This window comes from Diabrotica undecimpunctata, chromosome 3, assembly GCF_040954645.1.
Source record: "Diabrotica undecimpunctata isolate CICGRU chromosome 3, icDiaUnde3, whole genome shotgun sequence".
NCBI classification, from domain to species: domain Eukaryota; kingdom Metazoa; phylum Arthropoda; class Insecta; order Coleoptera; family Chrysomelidae; genus Diabrotica; species Diabrotica undecimpunctata.
The window spans coordinates 22,133,523-22,152,028 of NC_092805.1; the positions used below are offsets into that span (position 1 = coordinate 22,133,523).

General features: G+C 34.7%; 1 protein-coding gene across 4 annotated transcripts in view; it reads left to right on the forward strand.

The window, feature by feature from the left end:
- ATP7 (copper-transporting ATPase 1) overlaps positions 1–16,708 on the forward strand; it is a 101,727-nt gene extending 85,019 nt beyond the window's left edge. For 3 of the 4 annotated variants that reach the window (XM_072525513.1, XM_072525516.1, XM_072525515.1), the window contains one exon: positions 16,474–16,708. In XM_072525513.1, the coding sequence (XP_072381614.1) occupies positions 16,474–16,555 (82 nt within the window). In that variant the 3' untranslated portion in view covers positions 16,556–16,708. Of the gene's footprint in view, positions 1–3,323; positions 3,373–16,473 lie in introns of all 4 variants that reach the window. The other variant, XM_072525514.1, reaches the window with a different exon arrangement.
- The last annotated feature ends 1,798 nt before the right edge of the window (positions 16,709–18,506 follow it).

Here is an 18,506-nt window from a genome sequence, read left to right on the forward strand (position 1 = left end):
TTACAACAAAAAAGAGTTGTTTACTTGTATTGTCAATGATATACGTTAAAACAAAAAATCTGTACTTACATTTTTTTCAAACTACATAATGTATAAAGCGTATTTTCAAGGATAGCATAAACTATTGCTTCTGCAATTTTAAGAAGTCTGTCATTTTTGACTGCTTTAAATTGTCCAGTATCATTATATCTATCATATTTTCTAAAGATGTGAAACAGTAGTTGAATTTATTCATTGTAAAGAAGTTTATTGAGGGGCCGTTTAAAAAGGTATTTACTTATAGCCACGGCCGGGCCAAAAACGTAAAAAAACATGTTTTTGGATCTTATTTCCCCTCGTTATAACCAAATTTGCCTCGCTATAGAGGGTTATAGTTAATAGAAATGTTACGGGACATCTAATGTATCCCGTTATAAGCGAAACCTCGTAATAACCGTGTTCGTTATAGAGGAAGTATACTGTATTCAGTATTTAAAAATTATTAATTAAAAAAATATTTTTTTTTATAATTTTTTTAGATTATTTTGGAAATAAAAGTTTCAAAAAAACTTTATATTTATAGCAAATATTCACTTTAATATAAATAGTGATTTATATATTATAAGACGGAGATTCTGTGAGGTGTCCTAACTAAGGACGAGAGAATGAATGTATGTTACGGAAAAAAACCGGCAATTTATAGGGATTTTAAACAAGGAGTGATTTAACGATCTTTTTTATGGCCGTTTGTAAGTTCAAATCAATAAAATGATTTTAATGATCGACTATTAAGGAACCTTCTTTGTGTGCCGTGCTTGTATTCAATTGGCTATCGTCATATTGACAAGCTGATGAAATGATTCTCGGTCGGCAGCTAGATGAAACAGTTCCTCGACCGTTCGACCTGTCCATTGTCTAATGTTACGCAGCCAGGACAGTTGTTTTCTTCCGACCCAACGTTTTCCTTCTATTTTACCCCGAATAATTAACCGGAGTAAGCTATATTTAGGTCCTCGCATTATATGACCGAAGTATTGGACCTTTCTCATTTTGATGATGTTGATCAATTCTCGCTCTTTGTGCACGGTCTCTAGCACGCGTTCGTTAGATATGTGTGCTTACATACTGATTTATGGCTTACAGTTTCGTAAATTCAAAAGCAATAAAATATTTTACGACCGGCTATTCAAGGCTTTTAGTGAAAATGAACATGCAAGTGGCGCTTCAAATCGTTCGTCAACGATGCGACGGATCAGCGCCAGAAATAACCTTTTCGTATAAAAGATATGAAAAGGTCAACGTAAATTGTTTTTTATAAAGATTCTATAAATTAATTGACGATTAGAGTTTGGCGATTCAAATTTACACAATATACAAAAAACAGTCAGAAATGCCGGTGGGAAGAAGGTTCGAGGTAATAAAATTTGAGAGATTTATGAGGTAAAAAACGTTTAAAAAGACATTTAACGAAATCTCGACCTTTTTGCGGTAAAGATACATCTACAAAGAAATAGCATAAATGGAATTATAGTACAGGATATTTAAGAAAGTGCCTATTATGATATGTCACAAGCTGTAACAGAAACTATGCTGCAAATTGTAGTACAACATAATATAATCATCCGAGAAACTAGATCATGATTTTTTGAAATTATGTACAAAAATGGAATGGCCGATGTAAATTTTGCTTTGGCTATGAATATCTTTCGATTATCTGATATAAAAATGTGGTATTGTTTTTATATAAAAAACATATAATAAATACCTTACTTATGTTATCGAACGAAAAAGGTCTAAAACTAATTTTTCTCGTAAAATGCGAAACTTTTTGTATAATATTCATCTAATTTATTGAAATATTTAAACGAAAAATTGGTAAACGTTTTTGTTTATTTTTACATATTTAGTTTTGAGTCTTTTTTCTTTTTTTTTTCTCTTCTTTTTTCGCTCTTTCTATCTGATTTCGTATATCCATCTTGTTACAATTTTTCCTCTTTTGTTTCCCTATGCTCTTCCGTTGGAACACTTGTTCTGCAAATATTTATTCTTACTTTCAATCGTTTAATTTATATTGGTTCACTTGGGCCAGAGGATCACTTCTGATCTAAATCTATGCTGGCTGCACAACCAGATATAACTTCACACCGGCCATCAAATTAGGAATCTGCATTATCGACATGTATGAACAGCTGTTCGTAAATGTTTATGTTACTAAATATAGCCAGCTCCAACTCTTATGCGATGAAATGCATAAGCTTAACATTCAGAAGTTATTACGGTATAACCATATACCGAATCCTATAAGAACTTACACATCCATAATGTTTGTCTTCGCTCTATATGATATAAGGCTTAATTAAGTTTATTCGTAAAATTTTTACCTCTACACGTTATATGCTTAATATCTGTTAAATACTTGTGATAAAAAATACGATTCTTCAATTATTTGCAAATATGTTCCTATTAATTATGCAACCAATAATACAGTACAACCACCACTCACGTAACATTTCGAATTTTATATAAGATCGGAAAGGTCTCAACCATCTAATTCAACGTCTGCCGCAATATTTTTAGCTATTGTGTAATTTCGTCTTTGTATCAACCATGTAAATTTTAAGCCAGAGATCCTTTGTTGCATTGAAGTTTCTTATAATTCTTGTCCCCATTTTAATGAATAAATAATTTTCTTTGTGCAGATTTTGTGTGCCATTCAATTGTGTTCATTGTGTATTGCTTCCCGCAGTTATAATCTCGGTACAAAGTCGTAAGCTTCATTTAGTCTACAAATACCATATTTATTTACTTGTTTTTTTTTTTTGCTTCTTTACCATTTCTAGTAATTGTTCTATCGTATAAATGTTTTCTATACATGTTCTTTCTATTGTAAATAAGTCTTCACCCATTTGCTTTTTGTCGCCTGTTTTATTTTTTCTTTCAGTATCTTTTCAAATAGTATTTCTATTGATGATATTACGCTTATTCCACGATAGCTGTTGAATGTTTTTCTATCTCCTTTCTTAAATATTGATGTTCTATTATGTGCATGTGTCGGTTACTTTGGGAGTTTTTTTCCATTGAGGAACGGAATGGAAGCACATCAGCGTGGAATTTAGAAAATTAGGCCGAAATTAATATAACTCATTTTTATAAAATCTTTTATTGCAAATATTGATTTAAGAACTAAATATGTAAAATAATAAAAATATTTATAGATCAATAGATCAGTGGCAACTAAAATTGTGATACATGACTGATATTAAATCTCCTTTTAATACTCATTCCAGAAATTTACACTGTATATATAATTGGTTAGGGTTTTATACATTTTCAACAGTTTTCAGAAAATTCTCTGTACAAGAATTGCAAGAGAATGTAATAAACAAAAGCGTAGTAAGTAGTACAGAGTAAAGTGTTTCTTTATGGTTTTTATTTTTTGCTTTGCCTTTTTTGTTTTTATACATCTGTTTTTAATATTACAATATTTTTATTTTTCGTATTTTTTATTTTATATGTTTGTGTTCGTCTAACCTGTCCATTTTTTATTTTTTGCATCAGCTGCGTATTTGTTAACAAAGCATGGATTGTATACAGCATGTTTTTCAAAAACGATCACACGATTAGATGTTTTGTACAGTTAGAATAATAATTTAATAGTCGTTTCGAGATAGTTTCGTTGTGCTTGTATTTTTATGGAATTAAAAACAGGAACAAAAAAATTTAGTGATAAATCACAAGCACGATATTTTACAGCACTAAAACACACTTTTTACTTATATATTTTCTTCATATACAATTTATCTTGAGCTTACGAGAATTTGTCATGTGAGATGTTAATTTTTACTATTAAAACATGTTTATGGAAAAAAATATCAAATTGATTACACAATTTGGTTTACAATTGGTGATAGCTGACTATATATCAATTGCTCAGAGAGAAAGAAGATCTAGAAAAGGAAAAGTGGAATATTGGTGCCACTTTTTTTTAACTGAACAACTCAGCGGATTGGCAAAATCAATTTGAAATTATTAATTTAGTAGTTTCTTGTTTCAAACCACACGCCAGCCAGAGATTCTCGAATACTTCAGTAAAAAGTATAAAATTATATGTGACTTTTAATTGTATTTTGCGACCGAATTAATTCGGCCGATGGATGAGTAATACCGCCAGAGATAGAGTTTCGTAGCTCGGTAAGATCATTAAGTAAAATACAGGAAGTTTTAAGTCGTTATCATTTTGCTCCACCTCTGATAATCTTGTAATAACAATTTGCGACATAACTTACTTTCAGTTTTCAAAGTAGTTTTTTTAACATCAGTACGTTTTTCACATGTATGTTCTAGCATTTCGTAAACTTCTCCAAAGCAAGTTATTCAACTTCTTAAAATCACTCATTCACTGCACATTTGACATCATTATCTGAAGAAAATCATTTCTTCACAAATGTTCCTTAAATTTTTTAAACAACCTGTAATCCCAGGAAGCCACATTTAGAAAATATGACGCATCCTTAAAAAATCAAAGCTTAATTGAGCAATTGCAGACCTCTAATGTGGGTAATGTTTTTACAAAAAGTGCTCTTCCACTATGTCAACGTACCGGATGACCTCCGTCGTCGCCACCTCCGCCAAAGTGGTCAAATTGGGCTACGAACTGATGCCCCATCCACCGTATTATCTAGATTTGGCCCCGTGTGACTTATTTTTCAAACTTAAAAAAATCGCTTGGTAGAAATTTGAGTCGAATGAGGAGGTCATCGTCGCAACAGAGGCTTACTTTGCAGATTTCGAGGAAACATATTTTTCAGACAGGTTAAGTAGTTGGCGTATCGCTAGGTCAAGTGTATCGAGCTAAAAGGACTATGTTGAGAAATATATCGCCACTTTTCCAAAATTTTCGTTTTTCTTTTGTAGGCTAACTTATCCGACGGCCCTCGTATAAGTTAATACATTGAAAAAATTTTTTCCTCGCGGTATGGGTATATTTGTTATTTTAGTTCCTTATTTCATCTTTGTGGTATTATTTAATTTAAACCATGTATTGTTTTTATCATAAGCATCCTTAATAAACTTGTAGAAAAATTAAAAAATATTTTAAAGAAAATAAAGACTGAAATGTAGCAGTCTAAGAGACAGGTGGGCTTCAAAGCCAGGTATTGTACAAACCACTATCTGCAATAAAAAGATCTTCTTCTGTTGCCCTGTCCAGTCCAAACCACTTGCGTAGGTTTTGCCACTATGATTCTTGAATAGATAGTAACTGACTAATGACTTTTGTATTCATATTATATTATGAAAAGTCTTTTAGCTCTTTTGAACCTTATTGCGAGTTACAGAATAACGTTGAATATACTTGATAACTAAAATATATATACGTATAAAAACTCCACATAAAAAATAAGATGACATAAAAAAGGAAAACTTTAGTTCATGGAGACAAAAAGGGATTTTACTAAAATTGTTCATAGCAGTTCTGAAATAAATATTGAAGAATACTTCAACCATCTATACAGATTAAATTTGTTTCATTTCTCGTATTTCGACCGCCATCATTTTCTGACCATCCATTCGTCTTCTTTCATGGCTCTATCTCTCATTATGTGCCGTACATTTTCTTCCCAGGCAAATGAAGGCCTTCCCCTTCCTCTTCTTTGTTGTGGTATGTAATTTAAAGCTTTCTTTGGCCATCCATCTTCATTCACTCGCTTCACGTGAACATATCACACTAGTTGTCTCGTTTCAATTCTGTCCACACTGGAATATACACTATTTGTCCTCCTTCTAATATCTTCGTTCCTGATATGATATTTTTTGGATACACCACACGCTCTCCTTAGAAAATCCATTTCAACTACTACTATCCTTTTTCTATCTTTTTTCGTGATCTGCCAAACTTCTGCCCCATAAGTCATAGTAGGCTCTACCAAGGTTCGATAGATTGTCAATTTCGTTTCTTGTCTAATATCTTTAGAGCATAGTAGAGAGTTTAAAATGTTTACCGCTTTTTTTCCCTGCTGCGTTCTGTTTTCGATGTCTCTTTAGGTAGTGCCTTCTTTAGATATTATAGGTCCGAGATATTAATATTCATTACATGTTTTTGTGTTTCTAATTTCTAACTCAGTATCTTCTTTATCATCTCCTACTTTAAGATACTCTGTCTTTGACATATTCATATTGACGCCCCATTTTTCATATTCTTCCTTTAGTTTTCTAAACATCTAGTCCATGTCTTCCTTATCATTCGCTACGACTACCTGATCATCTGCGAAAAATAAAGCTGTTAGAACTTTACCACCGCCTATGTCTATTCCCATTCCGGGGATGTTTCCTCCACTGCTCTAGCGATGATTGAATATAAATTTCCTTCTTTAACGACACTTCTTGCATTTTTGTATATATTTGCGATAGCATCCACATACTCTCTACTGAGACCTACTTTCGTCAGTGCTTGAAACAGTTTTTTCAAAGGTACCGTATCGTATGCCTTCTCTAAATCTACAAACAATAGGTGAGTAGATAGATTCCTTGCCTTCCGTTTTTCGATTACCTGCTGCAGAACGAATATACCATCAGTGCACGATCTTCCTGCACGAAATCCATTTTGTTCTTCTATGTCGTAGTTCTTCGTATTTTGATTCTATTCTTTCTCTTATTATTCGACCTTACAACCTCCTCACTGAGCTGATAACAGTTATTCCCCTATAATTAGAGCATTTGCGTTTATCCCCTTTCTTAAATATTGAGCTGATGTATCCAACATTCCAATCATCAGGGATATTTTGTCCTTTTAAGCATTTTGTTAAACAGTTGAATCAACACCTCATATAATATTTTTGGTCCATACTTTACCAGCTCAATTGGGATGTCTCCAGGTCCTGCTGCTTTACCGTTTTTCGATCTTTTGAGGGCATCGCTTAACTCTCCGGTTGTTATCTCAATTATTTGTGTAGGTTCGGATATTTCTTTCATTTTGATCTCTTGGAATTTACATCTATCCTCTGTCAGTAAGACCTTATAATGGTGTTTCCACTGTTTAAGATCTATTAACTGTAAGTTAGATTTTTCATTTCCTTCCCTCCGGAGAGACTTTATCACCTTCCACGCTTGCCCAACTCTTGTTCCACCCATATAGTTTTATTGGATATACTACCTAAAAAATCTCTATACAAAGGAAGAACAAATGACGCTAGAACCGGAAATACCAGAAATTACCATAAACGAAGAACTTAATATAAATGTACAGAAAGTTCGAAAAATACTTGAAAACTTGAACAGAAAAGCAGTAGGTAAAGACGGGGTACCAAACGAATTTGTACAGTAAGATCGTGTACAGATGCAATATTCGTTATAATGCAAATTACTGAGAAATTACTAGAGTATAATAGACCAGTATAATAAGACTTCTGAGATGCTACGTGTTCTCCGTATTATTTTATGGGTTGTAGGCTTGCATTTTAAAGAAAGATGTTTCGGACAGATTGGAAGCCTTCGAGTTATGGGCCTACAGAAGGATATTAAGAATAAGTTGGGTGGATAGAGTCACGAATGTCGAGGTTTTGAAAGAAATGGGAAAAGAAAAGAGATTTTAAATACAATTAAAGTCAGAAAACTGCAATATCTGGGATATGTCATGAGGGGCGAGCGTTATAACATGCTGCAATTAATAACGCAAGGAAGAATACAGGGTAGAAGGAGTCGCGGAAGAAGACGCATCTCCTGGTTGAATAATTTGAGAGCTTGGTTTAACTGCACTTCTTCTGACCTCTTTAGAGCAGCGGTGTCGAAAGTGCGAATTGCCATGATGGTTGCCAACCTTCTTAGAGGAGATGGCACGTGAAGAAGAAGAATAGACCAGTATTTCTGTGTCTGATTGACCTAAAGAAACCGTTTGAAAAAGTAAAACTCAAAGATGTAATCCATCTTCTGTATAATAGAGAAGTTCCCCAAAATATTATAAAAACTATCGAAAACATCTACCAAAACAACAAAATAGAAGTCAGAATAGATAGACAACTTACAGAACCTATAGAAATATGCAGCGGAATAAAACAAGTAGAATCATTGAGCCCCATGCTCTTCAATTTGATCATGGACGAAATCATCAAAAGCGTTAACAAAGGAAGAGGATACAGAATGGGAAACAGAGAAATAAAAATACTCTGTTACGCAGACGACGCAATATTGATAGCCCAAGATGAAGATAGTCTGTAAAGACTGATCCACAGATTTAACATAAGAGCAAAAGAATTTAATATGACAATCTCATCTCAGAAAACTAAAAAAATAGTAATCAGCGAAGAGCCAACTAGATATAAAATGGAAGATGGCAAGAATTGATGGCATCAGTATTGAACAAGTAATGGAAATACAATACCTGGGAATTATACTGTCTAGCTATGGAGACCTGGACAAAGAAGTGAGAGATCATGTATAAAAAGCAAATAAACTGTCAGGATGCCTTAATAACACTATATGGTGAAACAGACATATTAACACTGAGATGAAGTCAAGAATTTATAAAGCCAGTGTAAGATCAATAATGACATATGCCTCAGAAACAAGACCCGACACAGCCACAACGCAAAGACTTCTGGAAACGGCAGAGATGAGAGTACTGAGAAGAATTACAGGAAATACGCTGAGAGATCGAAAGATAAGTGGAGAAATTAAAAGAAAATGTAACGTACAGTGTATAAATGAATGGACACTAAATAGAAAAAAGAATGGAATAGCCACATAAGCAGAATGGGGGAGACCCGTGTCGTCAAAATAGCAAGAGATAAGTCACCAATCGGCAGAAGAAGTATCGGACGACCGCGCAAAAGATGGAGTGACAACTTTTCATAGAGGTATTAATCCGCCAATGAACAAGCAGAATTGCTTATTAAGAGGAAGAAGAAGAAGAAGAAGAAGAAGAGTTTTATATATCTGGTGTCGAGAAATGTTTCCTATGTATTTGGTCTTTCTCATCTTGAATAATACTAACAGTTTTTCACATTATATCCACATTTGTTAAGTCTCACAGCCTAAACCTCTACTTCATATAACAAGACAGAGTACATGTAGCATTTGATAAATCTGAAACTGGTTGTTATTTTAAGACTGCGGTCGCTTAGCTGAGTCTTTATGTTAAGGAAAGTTTCTCTTGTCACTTATATCCTTGTTCTTATATCTAGATCTAGATCTACGTTGTTTGATATCCATCACCCTAAGTATTTGTATCTTGTCATTAGTTCTAATGAGTTCTCATATGTCGGTATGTTTATCTGCAAGTTGGAGTTTCAGCCTATGACTATGACTTTTTCGTTAGAATTTCCTCTACAATTTCCAATAACTAAGAGTGTTTAACGTGTAAAAAGCTTTTGCGAAATCTATTAAGTGAATGTATACTTCCTTCCTCTGTTCTCTGCATTGTTAGAACCTTTGGGATAAACAACGCTCCTCTGATCTCGAGACCGGGTCTTAAAACAAGTTGTTCCATAATTGTATCGGTGTCGCATTTTTGGTATATTCCGCGATGTATGATTAGACGAAACTATTCGGTGTTTGCTGGTATTAGATTTTTTCGAGATAAGGACGAAAATCTGTTACAGTCAAACATTCGATATACAGATTCGGCAAATTTTCAACTACCGTATACGTTATTCAGTATGTGGAACAAAGATAACACTTAATTGTTTGAATAGAAGTGAGAGGCAGTCATCATCTCGACGGAGTAGGTATGACTTTTAAACAGTGTTGCTATTATTTCTGTTACATATTTCCTTCTAAATTTTAGTCCGGTGCATGAGTCTAAAATAATATTTAAATCCACTACAGTTCATTGTAGAATAAAAATTAATATTGTCCCAAAAAAATTCAAATAAAGTAGCCACGTAATTGTTATTTTCTAATCGATTTTATCAATTACTTTATTAGTTAACAAAGAACAGTGATTTAAGTCATTTATGTGTGGCAACAAAGCATTATTCCCCTGAAGAGTTTGAAATTTTAAGCAACGCCTTCCTTTACAGTGCGAAGCGGCCGAAGCGGCATAAAAATACACCGATGACCGACAGTAATTATCGGACGTTGATGGGGTGTAGTTCTTTGCATAAAATTATTTCGTCGCCAACTTTCCGTCAGTAAATCTTTAAGAAAAACTCAAACACTTATAGGAATTCGAGTTTTAAATGTAATTTTTGTAGATTTTTAGCTCTGGTAGCTAGGAAATAAAACAATAATTAACTTAACAAACATTAACTAAATATAAAAATTATTCTAAATAATTAAAATTAAAGGCATTTTTAAAAAATCTCTAACCAATTAAATGTTCAAACAAACCACCATTTTAAGCTAAACAAAATCCGAATCTATCAATTAAAGCAAGTCTCATTGCATTTAGCTGATTTGGTTGTACTCGACTACAAAGTTGAACAATTTTTTCTAACAATTCTGCTAAATTGGTGGCTCGTTCGAAATCATGCCGATATAATTTTGATTTTAGCATTCCTAAGAAATAAAATACCAAAGGTGCTAAATCTGGTGATCTAGGGGGCCATTTTATTGTTCCTCGTGTAGAAATTATTAGTCCAGGAAATGTTTGTTCCAAATAATTTGTAACTTCGATTGCATTATGTGCTGGGCAACCATCCTGTTGAAACCAAACATCATCGAAGTTGACCGCAAGGTTTCGAACAGCTGGAATAATCTGATTGCGTAATAAATCTAGATACTTTCGCCCATTCAGATTTCCCGTAATAAAAAATGGACCAATTATATTATCGTTATAAATGCCAGTCCACACATTTAATTTCTTTGGGAATTGTGTTTTCACAGCAATACTCAAATGTTTCTTTTCCCTAGACCAATAGCGGACGACAGATGGATTATGACGTTTATGGATTGTGAATGAAGTTATTGTTTTTAAAAAGCAGCAATAAATAACTGTATTATTTCTACAATAGAATGGTTCCCATAATACCATTTCACCATTTGAATCTTTTCTTTTTGAAAATACAGTAGAACCTCGATAGGTCAAACCTCAATAAATTAAAAACCTCTATAACTTCAAAAAATTATATGTTCCCTTCCCATCGGAGCCCAAAACCTCTACAACTTAAAATACACAATCTCGATAACTTAAATAAATAATATCAATATTGGCCCTCAGTAACTTAAAGAAATGTTTTCACAATCCCTATAACATAAAATTGTTTACCAATGACAGCTGAACAGCTTACTGTATCATAAGTTTTGATCACTGTTCTAGAAACATCGATTTAGGTACTGTGTGATACCTTGCTTAAAATGAGTTCAAAAAGAAAATTAACAACGCTAACATATGCTGATAAATTAAAAGCTATAGAAGCAGTGAAAATGGATTCAAAAGAAAAGAAGTTGCGGCTCTGTTTGGAATACACGAGAGTACATTATCAATCATCATAAAAAAAGAAACCGAACTATTGAAAAAACAAGAATCAGGAGACAAAAATTGCCGAATTCCCTAATTTGGAACAGTGTTTGTTTACGTGGTTAAAACAATATCGAAACAAAAACATCAGTATCAGTGGACCAATACTGAAAGAAAAGGCTATAGAGTTCGCTAATTCACTAAAAATCGATAATTTTAAAGCCAGCAATGGCTGGTTAGAGAATTTCAATAAACGAATGATTTAGCCTTAAAAAAATGTGCGGCGAAAGTACGAGCGTAAGCAAATCAGTCTGCCAAGAATGGAAATCTGACTTGCATAATTTAGTGAATAATTATGATCCCAATGATGTTTTTAATGCTGATGAAACTGGTCTGTTTTTTAAATGTCTTCCCGAAAAAACATTAACATTCAAAAATAAAAAATGTCATGGAGAAAAACACAGCAAGGAACGACTTACGATTCTGCTTTGTGCAAATTCTAAGGGCACAGAAAAACTCAAACCTTTAATTATATAGGTAAGTCAAAAAAACCTCGGTGTTTTGCAGGTTTAAAATCACTACCCATGGATTATGAAGCCAATAAAAAAGCATGGATGACAGCAGAACTTTTTAAAAAATGGCTGAATAATATAGATTAGCAAAGGGCAACTTGAAATAGAAAAATTGTTCTGTTCATTGACAACTGAACAGCACACGGAGGCATACCACCATTAAAGGCAATCAAAGTACAATTTCTTCCACCAAACACAACATCACAACTTCAACCTTTGGATCAGAGTATCATTAAAAATTTTAAAACATTATACAGAAAAGAAGTTGTTAGAAGAATGATAGCTGATATGGAGCAAAATACGATTTCTTCTATCAATGTTCTTCAAGTAATGAGGATAATGAACAAAACATGGCAAAACGTAACACTCCTCACAGTGAAAAACTGCTTTAGAACCTGTGGTTTTTCTTCAGAACCTCAAGAAATCATTTTGAAGAGGAAGATAATAATGATCCTGAATAATGGAATAACAACATGCACTGTATTTAAAGTTATAAAGACGATGAATTTAATGACGACCCACAAACTTCATCTAAGAGCATATCAATCAACGAAGCAAGAGTGCTATAACGACTGTACGATCATTTATAGAGCAGTGTAGAAACATAAAAGATAACGTATTTTCTTCTCTATGTTATTTAAAATCAAATCGATTTAGAATCTATGAATTGTTTAAATCAAAAGAAAATCTCAGACTTTTTTTAGTAGACTATACCTTTAATTATTGCTTTAACTTTTTGTAACGAATATAATAAATGAATGTAGTGTATGTAGTTTATAATAAATGCCTATATTTTAATGAACTTCTGACCTATATTAATCCATCACAACATAGACCCTTGATAACTTAAAACCTGCATAACTTAAAATATTTGGTTTTTCCCTTGGAATTTAACTTATCCAGGTTCTACTACTGTATACGCTTGGCATGTTAATTATTTGTTTTCAACTTTTTACCACGACAGCTAAAAATCAAAGAAATAGACCTTACCTTATTGACCTTAAACCTGCTGTACAGATAAGGACCGCCTATTCTTTTGAGGGGAAGTCGTAGAGGGGGCAAATGGTTTATACTATTTGTCTGTCTACTGAAGTGCGATATTTATTTAGCTCACGCTGTTGTCGCATCTCAATTTATCAATTCAGTATTCTTTGTTAATTAATGAAGTAATGATATAATCGTTTAAAAAATAATACTTACATGATTACTTCATGTAAGGTTTGTTGGGGCAATATTAATTTTCATTCTACAATGAACTGTAGTGGATTTAAACATTATGTTACACTCATGTATCCGACTAATGTTTTAGAAGGAGTTATGTTACAGAAATTTCGCAACACTGTTTAAAAATTAGACTCGCTACTCCAAGTGCGTGGATTGTGTCTCACTCGTATTCAAACAATTAAGTGTTATCTTTGTTCCACATACTGAATAACGTATACGGTATACGGAAAATTTGCCGAATCGGTATATCATTCTTAATATATTTTATTGAAACGCTTCACTAGTAGGCATGCGTATATTATCTGTATTTATAAGTTTAAACATTTCTATATTTCTATGTATATTTTGTTAGGTCGCGCTTGTTTTGATCCGTTTTGATTTGAGGGCCTGGACAGTTTTGCTCTTTTTATAGGTGGGCTAGGTTCAAGTTCTCTTGCTGTTAGCTGAATTGTGTCATTGTCATTTATAAATAACAATACGGAAAAATTACGCCTCGGGGTTGCTACACAATACTATTATACACATAGACGAAGCAGAAACTATGTTTTTGCAGTCATAATATTGTTAATCTTGTCAGTAGATAAGTAGAGAATACAGTCCCGCGAAAACTCGCAACGTGAACGTACACACCGGCGAAGTTCCAGACCAGGAAAATGCACTGCGCAAAGGAAAAATTAGCAACGGTCCAAGCCGGGAAACCCGCGGAACGGGTCGCGAAACGGCATACAAGTGTATCAACGGGCTCGAAAGCCGCGAACGGTATCACGATATCAACGGGTCGCGAATCTGGATGCGTGGACCACCAGAAACAAACTTTAGACGTGATATGATATTGCCACGTGGAGGTATAACAATAGTGCATGTAAGGTACCAAAACTGGCAATCTAGCATCAAAATCGAACGGGCGTGGCGCGAGCACGTCGATAATTCCTAGAACCGGTTATTGAAAAATATAAGGTGACAAGGAAGTATTGACTATTGGCGCTGTACTAGAGCTTCTCGACGTAGAGCCCTACCGAAATACGCAAGTGCACACTCAACTCAGGTAAAGTCAATACACACACACACACACACACAGGCCATCCTCTACACGACGGGTCCTATTCCTAACCTAAAAGAGTGGGAAGAGGATATGCAAGTCATCACAGACCACAGTCACATATCCATATCCAAGCAAAAACCCACAGAATACACAGACACAAACAACACAACACCAAGAATACTCACCACACCAAAAAAGCAGAAAAAAATACACACACAGAGCAACACAACCCCACCCCTTATACATCCAAAGCAGATACACTCTACTACGATCCTCCATCCCCTAATCCCTACAATCATACCCATTCACAAATACAAGACACACTCTCACCAACACACACTCAACCAACACCATCACCTATACACACACCCATACATACACCCACCCCACCTCAACAAACAACACTCTCCCAACCTCAAACCGCAAACACACAACAACCACAACACACCTATAACTACAGAATCGAGCTCATCCTCTTAGATATCTGCCAGCAGAGACCCTTCTACCGTCTCATCAATTAAAGTCTTCCCATCCAAAAAGCTAGCCTCCGTGCGAACTACCAAACTTCTAGACATCCACAACATCACGGCAAAACTCCGAAAAATCACTCGAGATGAACTCATCTTTATATCAGCACTAAAATCTAGCACACCCCGTAATCTGCATCCCACTCCAAAAGATCCACAAACCTTTCAGTTAGTCATAGCCGTAGTCGGAAAAAACCTTTCCCAGAAAACCATCGAGGATAACTTATCCGAAATCAGATTTCCTTTTACAAAAGTAGTTCGCATAATTGCCCGCTCCACAAACCAACCCACCTCATATATCAGAGTTTTCACGACCTCCGAATCTAAATTCGCCGATGCACTTTCGAACGGTATCAGAATAGAGGGAGAACGGCTAAATTGCGAGATTCCAAGATCTAGCAATTCCGTTCCAGTTCTAGTGAAATATTGTTCGAAATGTTGCAAAAGCGGACATCTCAGCAACAAATGCTCACAAAAATCATTCACGTCCATTTTGTGGACTAGAGCACAGGTCTACTGCATGCCCCACGATATCTGTACCCAGATGCCCGAACTGTGATGGACCTCATCCCGCCTTCTCACCAAGATGTCCACACCGCAAATTACAACCAAAAAACTATAAACAAATCCAACCTGTATACACTCCTAAACAAATCCCGTCATATGACCTTTCCTCAGATATGAAATCCTTAATACATTTCATGCCCATGATTCTTTTTAACGTCTTCCCTAAAAAGAGAAACGACACTATCCGCTACTTCAACCAAATGACCAACACCCTATATGGATACGCCATAACCACTTCCTGTTTTAATAACCTAATAAACCAAACCTTCACCCAACTCTGTACATAAACACACAACACTACACCTACATTCACACCGATATACACATACCATAACCCACACACATCATTCAAATACACATTATAATATACACGTTACCTACATATACACTTTACCTCCAACTAGCTCACATTCATAAACATAGAGAAAACGCCAACAACACACATCCAATAACTATATTAACATACCACATTAATAAACACAACATCAAATAACAAACAGTGAGCACCACACACACTCCTCAAGAGTCGAATTCAAAACACAAGGACAGGGGGAGATTGGTTTTCTGTGGTTTCCCAATCTCATTGCACAACGATACCTGATCCTAGGTGTGGACATAGCCACAGCTATCTTCCACGCGTTTTATCCAAACAAACAAAAGGCCAATAATCTGAAAAGGACCGTTTTCCCATGGAACTTGTACTTAGTAGCGGGCTTGGTCCACACGGCTCCAAGGCGGAAATCATTCTCCTGACACTCCTGCTTTACAGCGGTCACGCCCTGTCTCGGAGGACGTCAGTTTACAGCTCCCACAAGTTAAAATTAAAATACCACCCTTGAAGAAGCGCAAAGCTTAAACAAGGTAAAAACTCTAGCTCGAAGTAGTTAAGTTAGACATTTGATAAACAGCGCACTTTAACCCTAAAAAACTACAACCAACACATTCTCAGTGAAAAAAACAGTGAACGACTGTTAAAAAACGTTTAACAGTCACAAAAAGTATTAGTTAAGCGTTAAAAATGACCATGCAAAGCTTTTAAAACGCGTATCCGACGCTTTTTTGTTTCAAGTACAAATTTAGCTAGTTAACTTTTTGGCTCAAAATATATTCTTATGGACGAAATATCTAAATGAGGATCTACATAAATCTAATATTTTTTTTATTTTCCAGGTTCTTGGATAAAAACAGAAGCGTCCGCCAATTACTTCTGAGCAATGATCACGACGAGCCGATTATTGTATTTAAGAAATGACTGAATATTGACAGAATTCTTATTTAAGACTTAAATCTTCGACATAATATTTATATTTTATTTTATTATATATGTTTATTTTATGACGTTTTATTTGTATTTGTATTTTTTTGTTATACGCTCAAATGTATCTATTAAAAAATACTAATTCGATCCGAGGTTTTAATTAAAAAACATCCTTTATAGAAATTTATTCTTTACCGTTTGCCTATATTATAAAATAACACACGGATAATCGCTGAAAAAAAAATTCAAAATTATATTTCGCACTAATTGGCTAAAGGGTCAAAGAAGGCCTTGTTAATAAGCCAAAGATACCAAATTCAGATCAAAGAGTGTCAATATCTATCAGAAAGGATTATCTTCTTCTTAAAGTGCCTATCCGTTCCGGATGTTGGCGATCATCACGGCTATCTTCACTTTATTTATTGCAGCGCGGAACAGTTCAGTGGTAGTCGTGTTATACCACTTTCGTAAATTTTGAAGTCAGGAAATGCGTGTTCTTCCCGGTCCTCTCTTACCATTTACTTTCCCTTGGAGAATCAGCTGGAGAAGGCCGTAACGTTCTTGATTTCTCATTACATGTCCTAGATATTCCAACTTTTTAGTTTTGACGGTCATGAGAATTTCACATTCTTTCCCCATTCTACGCAGGACCTCCACATTAGTAACTCTGTCAACCCAGGATATACGTAAGATGCGCATATAACACCACATTTCGAAAGCTTCGAGCCGATTCATAGATGCAACAGTCAGTGTCCATGCTTCCATTCCGTAGAGCAGAACTGTGAATATGTAGCAGTTCAATAGACGGCATTTTGTTTTTAATGATATGTCTCGACTGTTGAAAATGGTTCTCATTCTAACGAATGCTGCTTTTGCTTTTATTATTCGCTGTTTAATTTCTGTTGAGTGGTCCCATTGGCTATTTAAATTGGTGCCTAGATATGTATATTGCTCGACTCTTTCGATATTCTGTTGGTTGATTGTAAGATGAGCGTTTAGTATTGGTTTTTTACTAATTGTCATAAATTTGGTTTTCTTTATGTTAAGAGCTAGTCCGTATCTGTTGCTGACTTCTGTTATGCGATTTGTTAATATCTGTAAGTCATTCAGATTATCGGCAAAAACTATAGTGTCATCTGCATATCTAATGTTATTCAACCATTCACCGTTTATTAGTATTCCTTTCGCACAACCGTCTAAAGCTTCCTTAAATACCCATTCAGAATAAATGTTGAACAACAATGGAGACAAAATACAACCCTGTCGTACTCCACGTTCTATTACAATTTTATCAGTTAACTGGTCTTCTATTTTGATTTTGGCCGTTTGATTGTAGTAAATGTTTCTGATAATTCTAAGATCTTTGTTGTCAATTCCAATTTCTTGCATTAGAGTCATTAATTTGTCATGTTTTACTCTGTCAAATGCCTTCTGGTAATCTATAAAGCATACGTATATGTCACAATTCACATCCCTGCATCTCTGAAATAGCACCTGTACAGCAAAAAGGGCCTCCCGTGTTCCCAGAGCATCACGAAAAGAAAGGATTATAACAAAGATAATAATGGCGAAGGAAGACCTGAACATCATCGGAGTATACGACCAAGCCTCAAACGATAAGAAAACCATTTTCTGAAACGAAGAGATCTAAGCGTGCTTCTTAATGTCTTGCACTTAGTAATAACGCTGTTGACATGTTGTGTGAATGTCATTATTTTCTCCATTAGCACTCCTAAATATTTTGCTTGGTTGGATCAGACTATCTGTATGGAACATCCTCACTTGGCGGTCCGCATTTCCGATCTTTTTTGGAACATGACTGCCTGTAACTTCTTTGGGTTGCCATTGAATTCACAAATCTTCCAACTGAGTTAGAGCATCCGTTAGATTTGCATACAGACTTTTCGCTGCTATTGCTGTGTCATCGCCATATAGATTGAGCATG